Source organism: Corythoichthys intestinalis, chromosome 3 (genome assembly GCF_030265065.1).
Source record: "Corythoichthys intestinalis isolate RoL2023-P3 chromosome 3, ASM3026506v1, whole genome shotgun sequence".
NCBI classification, from domain to species: Eukaryota; Metazoa; Chordata; class Actinopteri; order Syngnathiformes; family Syngnathidae; genus Corythoichthys; species Corythoichthys intestinalis.
The window spans coordinates 26,058,239-26,075,542 of record NC_080397.1 but is presented as its reverse complement, the minus strand read 5'-3'; the positions used below and the strand labels follow the sequence as shown (position 1 = coordinate 26,075,542).

General features: G+C 42.5%; 1 protein-coding gene across 3 annotated transcripts; it reads left to right on the top strand.

Moving 5' to 3' along the window:
• Window positions 1-183: 183 nt before the first annotated feature.
• Window positions 184-16,098, top strand: LOC130913656 (nucleus accumbens-associated protein 2-like). Of its 3 annotated transcripts, none has more exons than XM_057832432.1 (8): window positions 184-543; window positions 1,312-1,819; window positions 4,425-4,579; window positions 9,451-9,662; window positions 11,633-11,809; window positions 12,731-12,836; window positions 12,902-12,999; window positions 15,275-16,098. In XM_057832432.1, the coding sequence occupies exons 2-8, from the start codon at window positions 1,313-1,315 to the stop codon at window positions 15,520-15,522; spliced, it is 1,503 nt and encodes a 500-aa protein (XP_057688415.1). In that variant the 5' UTR covers window positions 184-543; window position 1,312; the 3' UTR covers window positions 15,523-16,098. The 3 variants fall into 3 exon arrangements, with proteins under 3 accessions (XP_057688415.1, XP_057688414.1, XP_057688416.1); XM_057832431.1 differs by having other exon boundaries at window positions 185-789; XM_057832433.1 differs by lacking the exon at window positions 184-543 and adding an exon at window positions 969-1,228.
• Window positions 16,099-17,304: the final 1,206 nt, after the last annotated feature.

The window sequence follows — 17,304 nt, the reverse complement described above, 5'->3', positions numbered from 1 at the left end:
CAGGTCACTGTTGATTTGGGGGCATTCATGTCATTTCCTATTGATCTTGGGTAATTTCTGCGTGACTTCCTGTAATCCGTGGGTCACCTGTTGATTTTGGGACCACTTCCCGATAATTTGGAGGTCATTCTTGTGTTGGCAATATTATATTGTAATTAAACTGTACGTAGGGAGCTCTCCTAACCCTCAAGAAGGAAAGGGAGGATTATGGCAAATTTGGGATTGCAAAATCTTCTCCCGTGTGCGCTCTTATGCGGACCGCATGCCAACTGCCTTTACTGCAATGCAGTGCTGTGGGTTTAGCCCAGTCATGCCACTCGCGCACGAACGCCGACACGTTGGCATATGTCGTCCCGCCTCCCTTCTCATCGTCTGCAAGGCAGTTAGCCACATAAGTTGATAGCGGCTTTCGCTGTCCTCAAATGGCCCTTCCCTTCCCTCTGTCTGCATCCTTCCACACACTCCCTCCCTCTCTCGCTCCCAGACCAGACACCAAGTGCGCGTGTGTGAGCAAGACTGTGCCGCAACTGGAGGAGAGAGGAGGTGAGCATCTAAACATAAGCAAACAAGCCCAAAAGCAAACTATCCAGGACTTGTACGACCGGACCCGAACACTTGAACGCAGCTGGACTACAAACTACTACTAGGCTGACCTTGACACAGCAGAAAAGCGCAGTAGCGACAGTAAACAATCAGCGTCTCGCCAAATGACGCGCGATTGGTGCAAAACACAGGAAGTGCGACACGGCGACTAATTTCTTCTCCTGCCTCGCCGGCAACCGCAAAGAAGTAAGTGGCGGAATGCTCGCTGTCATCGGTAAATGTCAGAAAGGTGGGCCGTAGTTTGGGGAGCCCTGGGCCGAACACGCTGTTTCTGAGGGACAGACACAACTTGTGTTCAGGAGGGATGCGGACCACCGGGACCGTTTGAGGAAGACGCTCTTTCATCCAAGAGCGCATGACAAGTGGGACGGCCACAGCTCCGTTATCACTTTATAGAACAACACTAGACTAAAGAAATTGCATGGGATGTTTTACTTTGCTCTGCTGGTCACTTCCTGTTAATTTGAGAGTATTTCCGCATCACTTCCTGTTAGTTTTGGAGCGTTTACGGCAAGGGCGTAGGTTTGCATTAGGGACGGTAGGGACAAAACACTACCAACTTTTCAGGATGCTCAAATTGTCTCCACCAACTTTTAAGCAGTGTTGTTAATCTTACTTTAAAAAAGTAATTAATTAAAGTTACAAATTACTTCTCCCAAAAGTAATTACGTTAGTAACTCAGTTCTTATTTCTTTGGACTGCCACCAGCATGACATGGATGCCGGACCCACAGGCGGCCACACCCACACCGGGATCGGGACCGGCCCTCCCTGAGCCCGCCCCCATCATGGCGGAATCCAGCCTCCAGGTTACAGTGGGCGACTTCGGCGCCAACGTTCTGAAGAGCCTGAATCAGCAGAGACTTCTGGGACTCCACTGCGACGTCTCCATCCTGGTCCAGGGTCAGGTCTTTGAGGCCCACCGCGCCGTCCTGGCCGCGTCCTCGCTCTACTTCCGAGACCTATTCAGCGCGGAGTCCTCAGAGTCCTCGGAGCGGTCCCGGTCCACGTATGAACTCCCGTCCTCGGTGACGCCCACCTGTTTTGCACAGATCCTGAACTTCTGCTACACGGGCCGTCTCCACGTGGTCGCTGGTGAACAGCTGGTCCTCATGTACACCGCCGGGTACTTGCAGGTCCAGAACATCATAGAGCGGAGCATAGAACTCATGAAGACCGAGACGGCGCCTTCGTCCCCGCACTGCTGTGACTCGCAGGTAAGATCAGATCATGGCCCACTTAGTCTGACAAGAAGATACCATTTCTGGAGAAATTGCTTTGCTCTCTCTCTCCCACGGCTCACTTCCCGTCCATTTTCCGTCACTTCATTCTGATTTTGGGGCGTTTTGTAGATTTGTAGGTATTTCCTGTACATTTTGGGGCTTTCTAACGTGCGTACGACAGGATAAAAATAAATAATAAATAAATAAAACTAAATAGCATTATTATATGAATTAAAATCGTATTTTGAGACGATTCGACTATATGCAACAATTTGGCAAAGCGCACATGACGAGGAATTAGTGTTTTAATCCACCGTCTAGCCATGCCTACCATTATAGGGCTCTAGCTTCCCCATCAGGTGGATGACGTCAGCAGGAGAATGGTTTAATCGGATTTAGTATAAAGCCCAAAGAGGGGGAATTGTTCAAATCGAGGAAAATGCGACGAAGAGAGCCGCAAAATGTCTTTGATTCAGTCTCTACTCCAATATTTTTAAAGGATATTCTTATTATCGAAGTATTTTTCCCAATTGCTAAATAAATGGTATGGTCATGACAAATAACAATCTTGTGCTAAATGGAACATGAAATAATAAAAATGCATTTATTCAATACGACATGGCAAAATTACACCATAATGGTCAAAACTGTCGACTTCACCTTTCCTGTCGCACCTCTCGAACGCTATATTATGCCGTAGTTAGTCAGGCTTTTGACATTTCCCTGCCCCCCGGTTTCGGAGAATGTAAACAAACCAACAGGCGTGACAGCTAGCCGACATGTTAACCGGAAAAGAGTGACGTCTCAAAGTCTTATTTTCGCTTTTCGAAGCGAAAAATTACACAAAACTAGCCCGGATCATGTGACACTTCTGTGGGGTTGTCGATTGCCTTCGCTGATCGGCAACCCGCCCGGCGCAGAGCAAGTTACAGCTCGTTCCTTCCTTTTCTAACTGCCCATCCATTATGAAACATAAGTAAATAGTCCTTTATATAAAGAAAGTTTGTAGTGTTTACTTTGTAATCGCTGTATTCGCGGCCATTATTAACACAAAGTTGCAATTTCTGATGGGGTTGAAAATTTGACAGAACACCAGGCACATGAAGATGGAAATAAACCGAGTATAATGCAGTCCCGGCGGGGGGGATGTGCCACAAGGCGCCGGTGTCATCGGCCAAGTGTACAAGGAGCATGTCAGCCACAAAATGCAAACCACCTACGTATTAATATGATCCCAGTGTTTGACATAATACAAAACATGATGTTTACTCACTTCCTCATAAGTCCAATGGTCCCACAGTAGTAGGGCTCGTTTTGGCCAGTATCCACCGGTGAATGGGAACCTTTTGAAACCCCAAAAAGGCTCACACGCCTCTCCTTAGTGCAGCAAAATTTTTCTGCAGCCGTTTGGCTGGCGTGATGCGAAAAATAATTGAATTAATCCGCAAAATCAGCTGAATCCTTAGTCCTTCTCATACAACAGTATGGCTGGATAGTGGAGAGAGGACTCATTCTACCGTACACGTCATAGCGCCCTCTTCCTCTACTCGAGACTGGAGCTGGAAGACACTCATTTTCATGGCGCGGGAAATAAATATAGCGATCTCTTCCACACACATCCAAGCGGTCCATTTCATTCAGGAGCATAAAACACCGCATTATACAGTCCCTGTATAATTTGGATTATTTCCTGTTGGTTTGAGGACATTTCCAGGTCACTTCCTCTTTATTGGTCACTTCGTGTTGATTTTTGGGCTTCTTCAGGTCACTTCCTGTAGATTTTGGGTCACTTTCTGCATATTTTGAGGCAATCTGGGGTCACTCCTTGTATATTTTGGATCATTACATGCTGATTCTGTTCATTGTGCTGCTCTACACTCCCTGTAGATTTCGGGCTTTTCAGGTCACTTCCTGTGCATTTTGGAATACTCCAGGGTCACATCCTGTAAATTTTGGATAATGTCCTGTTGATTTGAGGGCATTTGTGGGTCATTTCCCGTTCATTGGTCACTTTCTGTAGATTTTGTGTCTTTTTCAGGTCACTTCCTGCGTATTTTGGAGTACTCGAGGGTCACTTCCTGTAGATTTTGGATAATTTCCTGTTACTTTGAGGGCATTTCCAGGTCACTTCCCCTTCATTGGTCACTTCGTGTAGATTTTGGGGCTTTTCAGATCACTTCTTGTTGATAGTGGGTCATTTGTTTCCACTGTTGGAAATAAATGTGACCATTGAAATTTCAGATTTTGGTGCAATTGGTGATGGTGTTTGGCAATTCCTGAATTTTTTAAATGTGTAAATTATATCAACTACATAAAAAATGAAGGATGGGATACATTTTTAAATTTAAATTTTTATTATTGTTATTTTTTTTTTTTTGGTTTAAAAAAAATTTTTTTTGGGTCGCAACCGTCCGCGTGAATTTTTGTAACGTTTCAAAGTTGGAATGGTGAGAGTCGGTTAAAGACCGGGAAACATAATCTATTAACCCCAGGATGTTCAGGGACCTGGTAGTTTTTCCCAAAACACATGATGCAAATTAGTTCACATAAGCTGGCGGAGGTGTACTTCAGATGGTTTTTTTTTTTTTTTGGTTGACAGACCACCTCAGCAGATGAGCTGGGACCTTTGGACCAGGGGTCCGGCTCCCCGTCTGAGGACCCAATGATGATGACCGTGAGCCGGATCAAAGAGGAACGGCAGGATACTCCTCCTGACTACCACACAGGAGCAACTTTGGAAGAACAGGACTTCAGGTCTGAATGACACACTGTACCTGCTCTGACTACTACTACAACAACTACCTCTACTACTACTACTCCTACCACAGTGCATGTCTCACTAGCCCTGATTTGATTAATCAGAGTTTATTTTTGGCCAAATAACTTACAGTAATTCACTGGTTGGCCAGATTGCGGTCATTGAGGCTCAAATGTGAGCATTCACAGGTAGTCCTCCCAATTTACAGTGCCTTGCAAAAGTATTCGGCCCCCTTGAACCTTGCAACCTTTCGCCACATTTCAGGCTTCAAACATAAAGATATAAAATTTTAATTTTTTGTCAAGAATCAACAACAAGTGGGACACAATCGTGAAGTGGAACAAAATTTATTGGATAATTTAAACTTTTTTAACAAATAAAAAACTGAAAAGTGGGGCGTGCAAGATTATTCGGCCCCCTTGCGTTAATACTTTGTAGCGCCACCTTTTGCTCCAATTACAGCTGCAAGTCGCTTGGGGTATGTTTTGCACATCGAGAGACTGACATTCTTGCCCATTCTTCCTTGCAAAACAGCTCGAGCTCAGTGAGGTTGGATGGAGAGTGTTTGTGAACAGCAGTCTTCAGCTCTTTCCACAGATTCTCGATTGGATTCAAGTCTGGACTTTGACTTGGCCATTCTAACACCTGGATATGTTTATTTTTGAACCATTCCATTGTAGATTTGGCTTTATGTTTTGGATCATTGTCCTGTTGGAAGATAAATCTCCGTCCCAGTCTCAGGTCTTGTGCAGATACCAACAGGTTTTCTTCCAGAATGTTCCTGTATTTGGCTGCATCCATCTTCCCGTCAATTTTAACCATCTTCCCTGTCCCTGCTGAAGAAAAGCAGGCCCAAACCATGATGCTGCCACCACCATGTTTGACAGTGGGGATGGTGTGTTCAGGGTGATGAGCTGTGTTGCTTTTACGCCAAACATATCGTTTTGCATTGTGGCCAAAAAGTTCAATTTTGGTTTCATCTGACCAGAGCACCTTCTTCCACATGTTTGGTGTGTCTCCCAGGTGGCTTGTGGCAAACTTTAAACGAGACTTTTTATGGATATCTTTGAGAAATGGCTTTCTTCTTGCCACTCTTCCATAAAGGCCAGATTTGTGCAGTGTACGACTGATTGTTGTCCTATGGACAGACTCTCCCACCTCAGCTGTAGATCTCTGCAGTTCATCCAGAGTGATCATGGGCCTCTTGGCTGCATCTCTGATCAGTTTTCTCCTTGTTTGAGAAGAAAGTTTGGAAGGACGGCCGGGTCTTGGTAGATTTGCAGTGGTCTGATGCTCCTTCCATTTCAATATGATGGCTTGCACAGTGCTCCTTGAGATGTTTAAAGCTTGGGAAATCTTTTTGTATCCAAATCCGGCTTTAAACTTCTCCACAACAGTATCTCGGACCTGCCTGGTGTGTTCCTTGGTTTTCATAATGCTCTCTGCACTTTAAACAGAACCCTGAGACTATCACAGAGCAGGTGCATTTATACGGAGACTTGATTACACACAGGTGGATTCTATTTATCATCATCGGTTATTTAGGACAACAATGGATCATTCAGAGATCCTCACTGAACTTCTGGAGTGAGTTTGCTGCACTGAAAGTAAAGGGGCCGAATAATATTGCACGCCCCACTTTTCAGTTTTTTATTTGTTAAAAAAGTTTAAATTATCCAATTAATGTTGTTCCACTTCACGATTGTGTCCCACTTGTTGTTGATTCTTGACAAAAAAATTAAATTTCATATCTTTATGTTTGAAGCCTGAAATGTGGCGAAAGGTTGCAAGATTCAAGGGGGCCGAATACTTTTGCAAGGCACTGTAAGTGAATTGGACGTCTATCATCGTCAATGGAGCCAAAGAGTTTGTTGTGTGTCACTTCTGTGTATTTTAAGGGTACATATGTGTCAGCTCCTGTACATTTTGGATCATTCCCCGTTGATTTTAGGGCATTTCTGGGCTGCTTCCTGCTAATTTCGGGGCATTTCCATATGGCTTCCTGTTGATTACGTCACTTACTATCAATTTGGGGCCTTTTGACATCACTTCCTTGTAATTTCCGGGTGCTTATAGGTTACTTCTTGCATATTTTTCATCACTCATTGTTGATTTGAAGGCATTTCTGGCTCACTTCCTTGTTTATAAAGATTTTGGGGCTTTTTCAAGTCAGTTCCTGTTGATTTTGGGTCACTTCCTGCACATATTGGAGCATTCCGAAGTCACGTCTTTTTTATTTTTTGATCATGTATTTGTTGATTTGAAGGTCACTTTCAGGTCACATCCTGTTACATGAAATGTACATGGAAAATAAAAAAATAAGTTCAAGGTGCTCATTAGAATGCTATGTTTACTTAAAAAGAGGAATGTTTGCGCACTCAGGGAAAGGACTGCAAACCAAGACATTAAGTTAGCTAACATAAGTTATGAAACAGCTACTGTATAGGCTACTTTATAGAGATGACGTATCCTCGTAAAATACAGTGGTATGAAAAAGTATCTGAACCTTTTGGAATTTCACATTCCTGCATAAAATCACCATCAGATGTGATGCGATCTTTGTCCAAATCACACTGATGTAAAAACAGTTTCTGCTTAAACTAAATCCACCAAAACATTTATAGGTTTTCATATCTTAATGAGGATAGCATGCAAACAATGACAGAAGGGAGAAAAATAAGTGAACTTTTTGCCTAAGGAGACTTAAAGAGAAAAATAGAAACCAATTTTTATCAAACAATTTAAGTCAGGTGTGTGCCCAATCACTGATGAGTGGTTTAAAGCTGCCCTGCCCACTATAAAACACACACCTAGTAAGAATTGTCTTGATGAGAAGCATTGTCAGATTTGCATCATGGCTCGGTCAAAAGAGCTGTCTGAAGACCTGTGATCAAGGGTGGTTGATTTGTATAAAGCTGGGAAAGGATACAAAACCATCTCTAAGAGTCTGGATGTTCATCAATCGACAGTCAGAGAAGTTGTCTACAAATGGAGAGAGTTTGGCACTGTTGCTTCTATCCCAAGGAGTGGGTGTCCACCAAAGATAACGCCAAGAGTTCAACGCAGAATACTCAGAGAGGTAAAAAAAGAACCCTAGAGTGTCTGTAAAGACTTACCCAAATCACTGGCAGAGTCCAATATCTCTGTCCACACATCAGCTATATGTAAAACAATGGCCAATAATGGTATTCATTGGAGGACTCTACGGAGGAAGCCACTGCTGTCTAAAAAAAACCCATTGTTGCTCGTGTAATGTTCGCAAAAAGGCACTTGGACACTCCACAGACGTTTTGGCAAAATATTTTGTGGACTGATGAAACCAAAGTTGAATGGTTTGGGAGTAACACACAACGTTATGTGTGGAGGAAAAAAAGGAACAGCTCACCAACATCAACACCTCATCCTCACCATGAAGCATGGTGGGGGATGAGGGGACAACTTGCAATCATTAATGGAAGAATGAATTCAAAAGTCTATCAGGATGTTTTGCAGGAAAACCTGAGGCCGTCTGTCAGACAGTTGAAGCTAAAAAGATGATGGATGCTGCAACAAGACAATGATGACAGATGTAAATCAACTTCAGAATGGTTTTCGAAGAACAAAATACACGTTCTGGGGTGGCCAAGTCAAAGTCCAGACTTGAACCCCATTGAGATTCTGTGGCATGACCTAAAGACAGTGATTCATGCCAGACATCTCAGGAATCTGACTGAACTACAGCTATTTTGTAGAGAACATAGGGCCAAGATTAGTCCTGATCGATGTGCCAGACTCATCTGCAGTTACAGGAAGTGTCTGGTTGAAGTTAGTGCTGTCAAAGGGAGGGCCACAAAATATTAAATGTGATGGTTCACTTACTTATTTTTCCCCCTTCTGTCATTGGTTGCATATTATCCTCATTAAAATATGAAAACCTATAATTGTTTGGGTGGTTTTAGTTAAAGCAGGCACTGTGTTTTCATCTGTGTGATTTTGACAATGATCATATCACATTTGATGGTGATTTTATGCAGAAATGTAGGAAATTCCAAAAGGTTCAGATACTTTTTCATACCTCTGTATAATACTCCATAACAGTAACTACAGCTTTGATATCTAGTTTTACTAATGTTCTTGCCTCTTTTAGAGTATTGTAGGCTAGACAGCTTGCTAGTTAGCCTTTAGCGTTAGCTTTATCTTACCCAGGGGTGACAGGGGTGTTAGCTGTATGGCCTGCGGGCTAGAAAGGCCCTGTCAGGGGGGCCAATGAGGCCCATGGGGTTGTTCTGCCTGACAGTTCATTCATACTGCACATATAAAATTAAATGATTTTATATTGATATTGGCACCAGAAAACCATATATTTGTTATTTGTGTGATTGAGTGTGTGCATTATACTGTACTTGGCTCATTTTTGGGTCCGCATTTACTTTCATTCATTCTCCCCGTCCAAGACAAAATGGCATAGGAAATGACCTCAAATCAACAGGAAGTTGCCAGGAAATGCGCCCAAGTCAATAGGAAATGATCCAGAATTTACAGGAAGTGATCCATAAGTACCCTAAAATTTCAAGGAAGTGATGCAAAATTTCCTGCCAGCGATTGATGTCCAATTCATTTAAACTGAGAGGACTGAGCTGTGGATGCTCATCTTTCAGTACCACTGATGACAAAGACATCTAATACTGTAAATGGTAGCCCCGGCCCACGTGAGATCTGATTGTGCCCCGTGAGCCAAACTGAGTTTGAGACCCCTGAATTAAAAATGGGGCATCCAACGAATCACGCTCGCTCAACGACATTGCTAGGACATACGATTGGTCGGTGGTCGTTTAGCAGGCGGAGTTTGCCAAAGGTCAATTGTGACTAGTCCTCCACATGTCCTCAGGTTGGACTTTGCAAGGGAGCTCGAAAACGCCGGAGGGGGCGCCATTTGTTACCTGGGTGCGGCGGGGAGCCTGGTCCTGGGTCTGCAGTCCTACTTGCCGGCAGGCGGGGGGCGCTCTAGTTCAGAAGCGTCCAGCTTGCCCACAGACTCTCCCCCGGCGGAGGACGAGCCGGAGCGCTCGGGAATATACCCGCACGTCGTCGGAAACCGCAGTAAGTCCGGCCGAATGAGTCATCATTCTGCCTTTAAATCCCACGGTTTTACATTGACCTCATTGGCTGCCATCGACAGCGATAGAAGTCTAATCATCATACAAGTGGGTCACCTCCTGTTCATTTTGGGAAGTCCAGGAACGTCCCAAAACGAATAGGTAGTAACCCAGAGTCAACACAAGTGACCCATAAAAGCCCCAAAATGAACTGATTGGCTGCCATTAATGATGCTTGACATCCAATCCATTTTGACTTGGAGGGCTAGAGCGATTATTCAATCTAGCACCGTCAATAGCGGCCAGTCTGTCAATTTTGGGGCATTTACAGGTCACTTCCTTTTTATTTTGGTCCTTTTTTGTTGATTTTGGAGCATTTCTATGGAATCTCAGGAGTTCCACAATAATAAATGAAAAAAAAAAAAGAATAAATATAAAGAGAAATAAAAGAATAAATGAAAATATAAAAGTATATTTTGTCGTTCACTTTTACTTTACGTCATTGAAAATCCCAAATGGAAAAAAAAAAAAGAATTTTGGTCGTTGACTTTTACTTTTTTCCTTGAAAAACGCAAACGGAAAAAATAATGGCAGTTTTTTTCCTTTTGCCTATGCTATTTCGCTTTCCATTGTATCTGCCTTTCTCTTTCGCCATTGCCTTTTGTCTTTTGCCGAAAGGAATGGTCTGTCAATCAAATAGGGTTGGGAGGGGCTTTCCAAACAGGAATAGTTGTCAATAGCTGATTACTCCTAGTTTACCTGAAGGAAAGGAACATCACTAAGTGACGGGTGAAAAATCTGTATGACGTGTGATTTTTGATTCATCATTTATTTGAAGACATGTGGAAAAATCCCTTTTACACTTTATTTATTCTTTTTTTTTTTTTTTTTCTTTTCAATTTTGGCACTCCTGTGATTCCATAGTACACGAGTAGGCTTTTTAAAGTGTAATGCATGTCTACTTCAAACTACAAATGTGTGCCTTCTAGGATACCATCCTGTGATCTAAAGATGTCACCAGAGTGATTTTGAAGTGTTTCAGATTTTTCTATCAGAAGTTAGGATGGGGGGGGGGGGGGGGTGATATACATGATAGTGTTATTTTTACATGACAATTATCACTTTTTTACATAGTGGTATTACATTTTTACATGATAATTATCATGTTTTTACATAATAGTTATCACATTTTTACATAATTATCAAGTTTTTACATTATAGTTATCACGTTTTTACATGATTATTATAACAGTTTTACATATCACATGTGCTATCATGTAAAAACGAGATAACTATCGTTTAAAAACGTGATACTGGACTTTTTTTTTCCTGGTTGGAAGCAATATGCTGCCGTACAAACTAAAAAACATATTTAAAATACAGTAATCCCTCGCTAATTCGTGCCCTCAGTCCATCGCAGATTTTTTTTTTTCAATCAAAAATTATATAAATAAATACAGATGAGCCATCCCGAGCCGATCACGTAGTCTCACTCTCTCTCCTGCTGCTCTTTGTTGGTCAGGCAGTGCACTGGATTGCGTATTAAAGTTAACGATGATTGACAGACGTTGATGTTTGAGCTTCCCAGAGAAGCAAAATTCAAAGCACCGCATGCATCAATCATCGTTTAACTTTGTTAAACGGTTGCTGTGGCAACTAATTGTGTGTAAGTGTGCAGCTTGAGTGGATTTGAGTGGACTCACTCAATGAAGCAAGACAAGCATTTTTCTATTTTATTATTGTTTAAAAATAATTCAGTGGGACAGTAACATGTTTAAAACTTATCATAATTATTACATTTGAAGTGCTTAAAAACCATTTATTAAAATATAGATATACATATGTTTTTTTTATTTTATTATACTTTGAGAAAAAAAAAATTGGGGAGGGATGGGCGCTGAAAATATGAAAAATGTACTGTATAAAAGGTGACTGTTTAAAGACAGGCCTCCCGGCATCCTGTCATCGATACAGGCGCCGAGACGCCGGAGATGTTTCGTCCGCCATTCAGCAGTGAGCGGCGCGCCTGCGTAGTCGTTGGCAGAGACAACGTGGCGCTCCCCGCCAGCCTGATCAGTCAGATCGGCTTTCGATGCCACCCCGCGCTCTACTCAGAAGGTGAACCCGGAGAGAAGCTTGAGTTGGTGGCAGGTGGGTGCTAACTAAAACAACAAGTGGTGTTGCACCAATACAGATATCGGCACCAGTACAGTACTAAAATTATGTCATTGGTATTGTGGGGTACTAAAAAATAACATGCTGATGCTGAACAATAAGTACTTTTCCAGATCTAGTTGCCGTCGCCCTACTCAAGATGGTTGCCAGCTACGCAAGCTGCCGTAAAAAGTCTGAGAACAAATGTTCATCAACCCTCCCATACCAAATGGATTGGACGTCTAACGCTATTAATGACCATTAGATAAAGGTGCTTTGTAAAGGTGCTAAAAATGAAAAAAAAAAATTAAATGTAATTTTTTTTTTTTTAATATTCTTTTTAAAACGAACATTGCACTCAAATCTGGCTGTTTTTGTTTTATTTTTCACCCAAAACAATGCATCAGGGAACGCCTGCTTTTTGTCTGCACTTCTGGGAGTGACATCACAACTAGAATTGATGATCATGTCTAGCTTTCTAGGGCTGCGCTAGCTCATACATGTTGTACACAAAAAAGCCCGCCCATCTCATCAGACCATAGGACATGGTTCCAGTACTCCATGTGCTTTGTTGACATGTCTTCAGCAAACTGTTTGCTGCCATCTTCAGAAGAGGCTTCCTCCTGGGGTGACAGGGGTTTTGATATTAATGGCTATATTTTGAGTTGTTTTGAGGGGAAAATAAATTAACTCTATTATATAAGCTGCACACAGACTACTTTTCATTGTGTCAAAGTGTCGATTTGTCAGTGTTGGCCCATGAAAAGATTTACTTAAATATCTGCAGAAATGCAAGGGGTGTACTCACTTTTGTGATACACTGTATATAGTGATTTATTGTTTTCCAAAGTCAATTCACAAATCTAGCATCGGCATCAGCAACAAAGGTGACCAAATCATGTTTGTGTTTGTTTCTAGGTTCGGGCGTGTTGATGACGCGAGGTCAGCTGATGAACTGTCACCTTTGTGCGGGAGTGAAACACAAAGTCCTGCTCAGGAGACTGCTGGCCACTTTCTTCGACAGGTTAGCTTAGCCGCTGCAAACGTCGGCGTAGGCTTGTACCAACGGGCTTTCGGTGATATCCTTAGGAACACTCTGGCCAATAGCTGCGGGACGGGGATCCGCTCCTCCACCAACGATCCCAGCCGAAAGCCGCTGGACAACCGAGTGTTGAACGCCGTCAAACGTAAGACGCGTAAGAAAATGTCAGTCGGCCGGCTGTGTTCCTAATCGTTCACTTTCTCCCTCCGATCGAAAAGTACATATTTTGATGATCTAGTGCTGGCTGGGCCTCAAACACACTCCGTCGAGGATTCCTCAAAAAAGGGGCTCATGTCGCTCTTTTATTTTGGCTAACTTGTTGGCATAAACACTAATAAAAAATCTCATTTACTTGCTATCAGAGATTTCGGTCTTCGGTACGAATCCACCAATCTCCGTGTTGACTACGTCAAAAATAGGAGAAAACATATCGGCTGTGCACTGTGGCACCTCCATGCCATCGTGAGCACTCGTGTGATCGCGCGCGATAATGTGGCATTAAAAACAACCACAAACACACCGAGTCTTTACTCAACAGAGAAGCAGAGAGAGAGGTGGACTTGATTTGACGGAACATTTTTTCCTGTTTTTTTTTTTTTTTTTTTTTTTTTTTGCTGTTACCATGGGTTTGTGACACTATTTAATTACTGTTTTAAATTACATAACTTGCTTAAAAACTCACCATCCATCCTCATAGCATAATGTTGTCCTGATAGAAAGGATCTGCTGCAACATAAATCACTTTGTGACTTTTCACCTCCATGATGAAGCGTTCTTCGTCCATGTTTGCTGGTGTTTAAACCACGAATGAGCACCTGGCCTGTTGACTCCAGGCCTGGCTCCGCCCATTTTGGCGGCTGCGTCTCCGGCAAAAATAGCCCATCCAACGGGCTCCAGAACGTCGGAGATGGTCCACAGTCAATTCGTAGCGCTGACGCGGCCGGTATAATTTGAACAATAAAATAGAATGACACACATTAGCTCCAGGGTTATATCTTCCCGGATATGCGTCCGGTATAATTTGGCCTTGAAAATTCTCAGTGCAATATATATATATTTTTTGGTATATTTTTCCCCCAAATGTATTACATTTTTTAAAATAGTTATTTTTTTAAATCATCTTTACTTTTACCTTTACTTTTACTATGAACAATTTGAATTTATTTTGAATTATTTAATGCCAATGGCAAAATATGCAGAGGTCACATTCGGATAAATTTATGTTTGTTATTTTTTTTTTATTCATTACTGTTTAACTTATTTCTTCAAACAGATTATGCAATTATTTCATTTAAAATCATTTATATTTTTTTGTCAGTGGAAAAATACACATTTGCTATTTAAATGTCAAATAGGAGGCTACAAAATATTGTTTTGCGGGACTCAATTGACCCCTTAGCTGCGAGTTTGAGACCCCTGGCCTCAAAAGAATGTTGTTGTTTCTCATTTTTAAAACATGTATTATACATTTTTAAAATGTTTTAAATGTTTAATTTTAAATCATTGGTTCTTAACTTTGCTAAAGGTACCGAACCCCACGAGGTTCACAGGTGCATTCGCCGAACCCTTCGGAATTTCATAATAAAGCCATTTTTTACAAATTCAAAACCCTAGCAAGCTAACATCTAAGTGAATTCCTGTTCAAATTTCTTCCAGATTTGTAATTTACTACAAATATTTTTGCCTTTTTCTGTGGATTTTCACGTTGGTAAATGAAATTAAACTCATTTCATTTCACACTTCCATTTTTATGTTTTCATGTCTACATTCTCATTTTATTGTCACATCCTTGCATATTATTGCCTACTATTTTCATGGCGAAAATGACATTTTTTATTTTTTTTTATCATTATCTACGCGGTTCATGCTGTCTGTAGGTCAGTTATACTTCCTCATACCAAGTGCCAGTCAACCTTCCACTGAGCAAACCGATTTCTCCTCCCATTAGCGGGCTAGCATTTGAAAGAAATGGAATAAAGACCATAAATTGAGGGCAAACCAGTCCAAAACCTGGTCTAAAATGCCACATTGCCAAGATTTAGTCAGGGTACAAAATAGGGCTCTGCGTTTCTTAACCTTCACCGAACCCCTCGGGCTTACTCACCGGACCCCTGGGGGGGGCACGGTAAAATGTGTGCTGTACTTTAAAAAAATATAGGTTTTTTTTTTTTACTACTATTTTACAAATGTATGCTTGAAGAATTTTGTGATTAATTGTATCATCAAAATTGATATCTTTCTTATTGCCGATGGCAAAATATGCACGGGCCACAAAGTAGGGGTTAACTTTTCAGACCAAAAGTCAACAAATTTCCCCTCCAAATTCCTTATGTGGGAGTATTGAGCGTGAATGATTCCCAACACAGCCGGCAACCTATGCTGATCTATGCGGAATACTAACAATGGCGTTCTGGCTCCAGTGTACTGTCAGAACTTTGCTCCGAGCTTCAAGGAAAGCGAGATGAACGTGATCGCGGCCGACATGTGCACCAACGCGCGCAGGGTTCGCAAGCGATGGCTCCCCAAGATACGATCTCTGCTGCCACCCGGCGGCGGAGAGGGGGTTGCTTCGGAAGTCGACGCTCATCGGCTCACCGCCGCCCCCCGCCCGTGCCAGGAGGCTTTGCGACACCGGCGCCTCCTCGCCGACCCGACCACTGGCCGATAGGCTTCGAGCCGCGTCTGTCCGACATCCTGTCAGTCCTACAATTTAACGTATTTTCTGGACTATGAGTTGCTCTGGACTATAAGTCGCACTCCTCAAAAATGGGTTGGATGAAGGAAAAATGCAGATAAGACACACTGGACAATAAGTTGAATTCTTGGAGGAGAATATGGCATATGTCGTTCGCCATTTGTTGCCAAGTAGCTCAAAGCATATCAACAAAAGAGCCGTTCAAACGAATGGAATAGTTGCCAAAACAGTACTAACAGTGCTGCTGCTAGTGCTAACATAAGCACCCTTTAGCTTGGCGAGCTACAGGGACTCCCCCTGGTTACGATGTCCTTGACCTATGACATTTCAAATTTACGTCATCTGCCATAAAGTCCACACCGTCATAGTCTCTGCTTAGCTAGTGCATAGCATTTGTTTGTGTTTGTGTGCTGCTTGCCTTTTTCACTTGATGGCCCCAAAGAAGGAAGCTTGGTCATCTAGGTTCAGCCAAAAGAATAGCAATTACCATGTAAACGAAGCTTAACAATTTACAAATAACGGATAAAGGAGAGAGCTTTTGAATATACAGTGGGGCAAATAAGTATTTAGTCAACCACTAATTGTGCAAGTTCTCCCACTTGAAAATATTAGAGAGGCCTGTAATTGTCAACATGGGTAAACCTCAACCATGAGAGACAGAATGCAGAAAAAAAACAGAAAATCACATTGTTTGATTTTTAAAGAATTTATTTGCAAATCATGGTGGAAAATAAGTATTTGGTCAATGCCAAAAGTTCATCTTAATACTTTGTTAGGTACCCTTTGTTGGCAATAACGGAGGCCAAACGTTTTCGGTAACTCTTCACAAGCTTTTCACACACTGTTGCTGGTATTTGGCCCATTCCTCCATGCAGATCTCCTCTAGAGCAGTAATGTTTTGGGGCTGTCGTTTGGCAACACGGGCTTTCACCTCCCTCCACAGATTTTCTATGGGGTTGAGATCTGGAGACTGGCTAGGCCACTCCAGGACCTTGAAATGCTTCTTACGAAGCCACTCCTTTGTTGCCCTGGCTGTGTGTTTGGGATCATTGTCATGCTGAAAGACCCAGCCACGGCTAATCTTCAATGCCCTTGCTGATTGAAGGAGATTTTCCCTCAAAATCTCTCGATACATGGCCCCATCCATTATATCCTTTACACAGATCAGTCGTCCTGGTCCCTTTGCAGAAAAACAGCCCCAAAGCATGATGTTTCCACCCTCATGCTTCACAGTGGGTATGGTGTTCTTCGGATGCAATTCAGTATTCTTCCTTCTCCATACACGAGAACCTGTGTTTCTACCAAAAAGTTCTATTTTGGTTTCATCTGACCATAACACATTCTCCCAGTCCTCTTCTGGATCATCCAAATGCTCTCTAGCGAACCGCAGACGGGCCTGGATGTGTACTGGCTTCAGCAGAGGGACACGTCTGGCAGTGCATGATTTGAGTCCCTGGCGGCGCATTGTGTTACTGATAGTAGCCTTTGTTACTGTGGTCCCAGCTATCTGTAGGTCATTCACTAGGTCCCCCTGTGTGGTTGTGGGATTTTTGCTCACCGTTCTTGTTATCATTTTGATGCCACGGGGTCAGATCTTGCATGGAGCCCCAGATCGACGGAGATTATCAGTGGTCTTGTATGTCTTCCATTTTCTAATAATTGCTCCCACAGTTAATTTCTTTACACCAAGCGTTTTATTTATTGCAGATTCAGTCTTCCCAGCCTGGCGCAGGTCTACAATTTTGTCTCTGGTGT

Excerpts from the sequence above, each read along its gene's own strand:
- LOC130913656 (XM_057832432.1), top strand. The coding sequence starts at position 1,313 with ATGACATGGATGCCGGACCCACAGGCGGCCACACCCACACCGGGATCG. Across the intron at positions 11,810-12,730 it reads GAAGCTTGAGTTGGTGGCAG|GTTCGGGCGTGTTGATGACG; the intron begins GTGGGTGCTAAC and ends GTTTGTTTCTAG. Across the intron at positions 12,837-12,901 it reads CTGGCCACTTTCTTCGACAG|GAACACTCTGGCCAATAGCT; the intron begins GTTAGCTTAGCC and ends TGATATCCTTAG.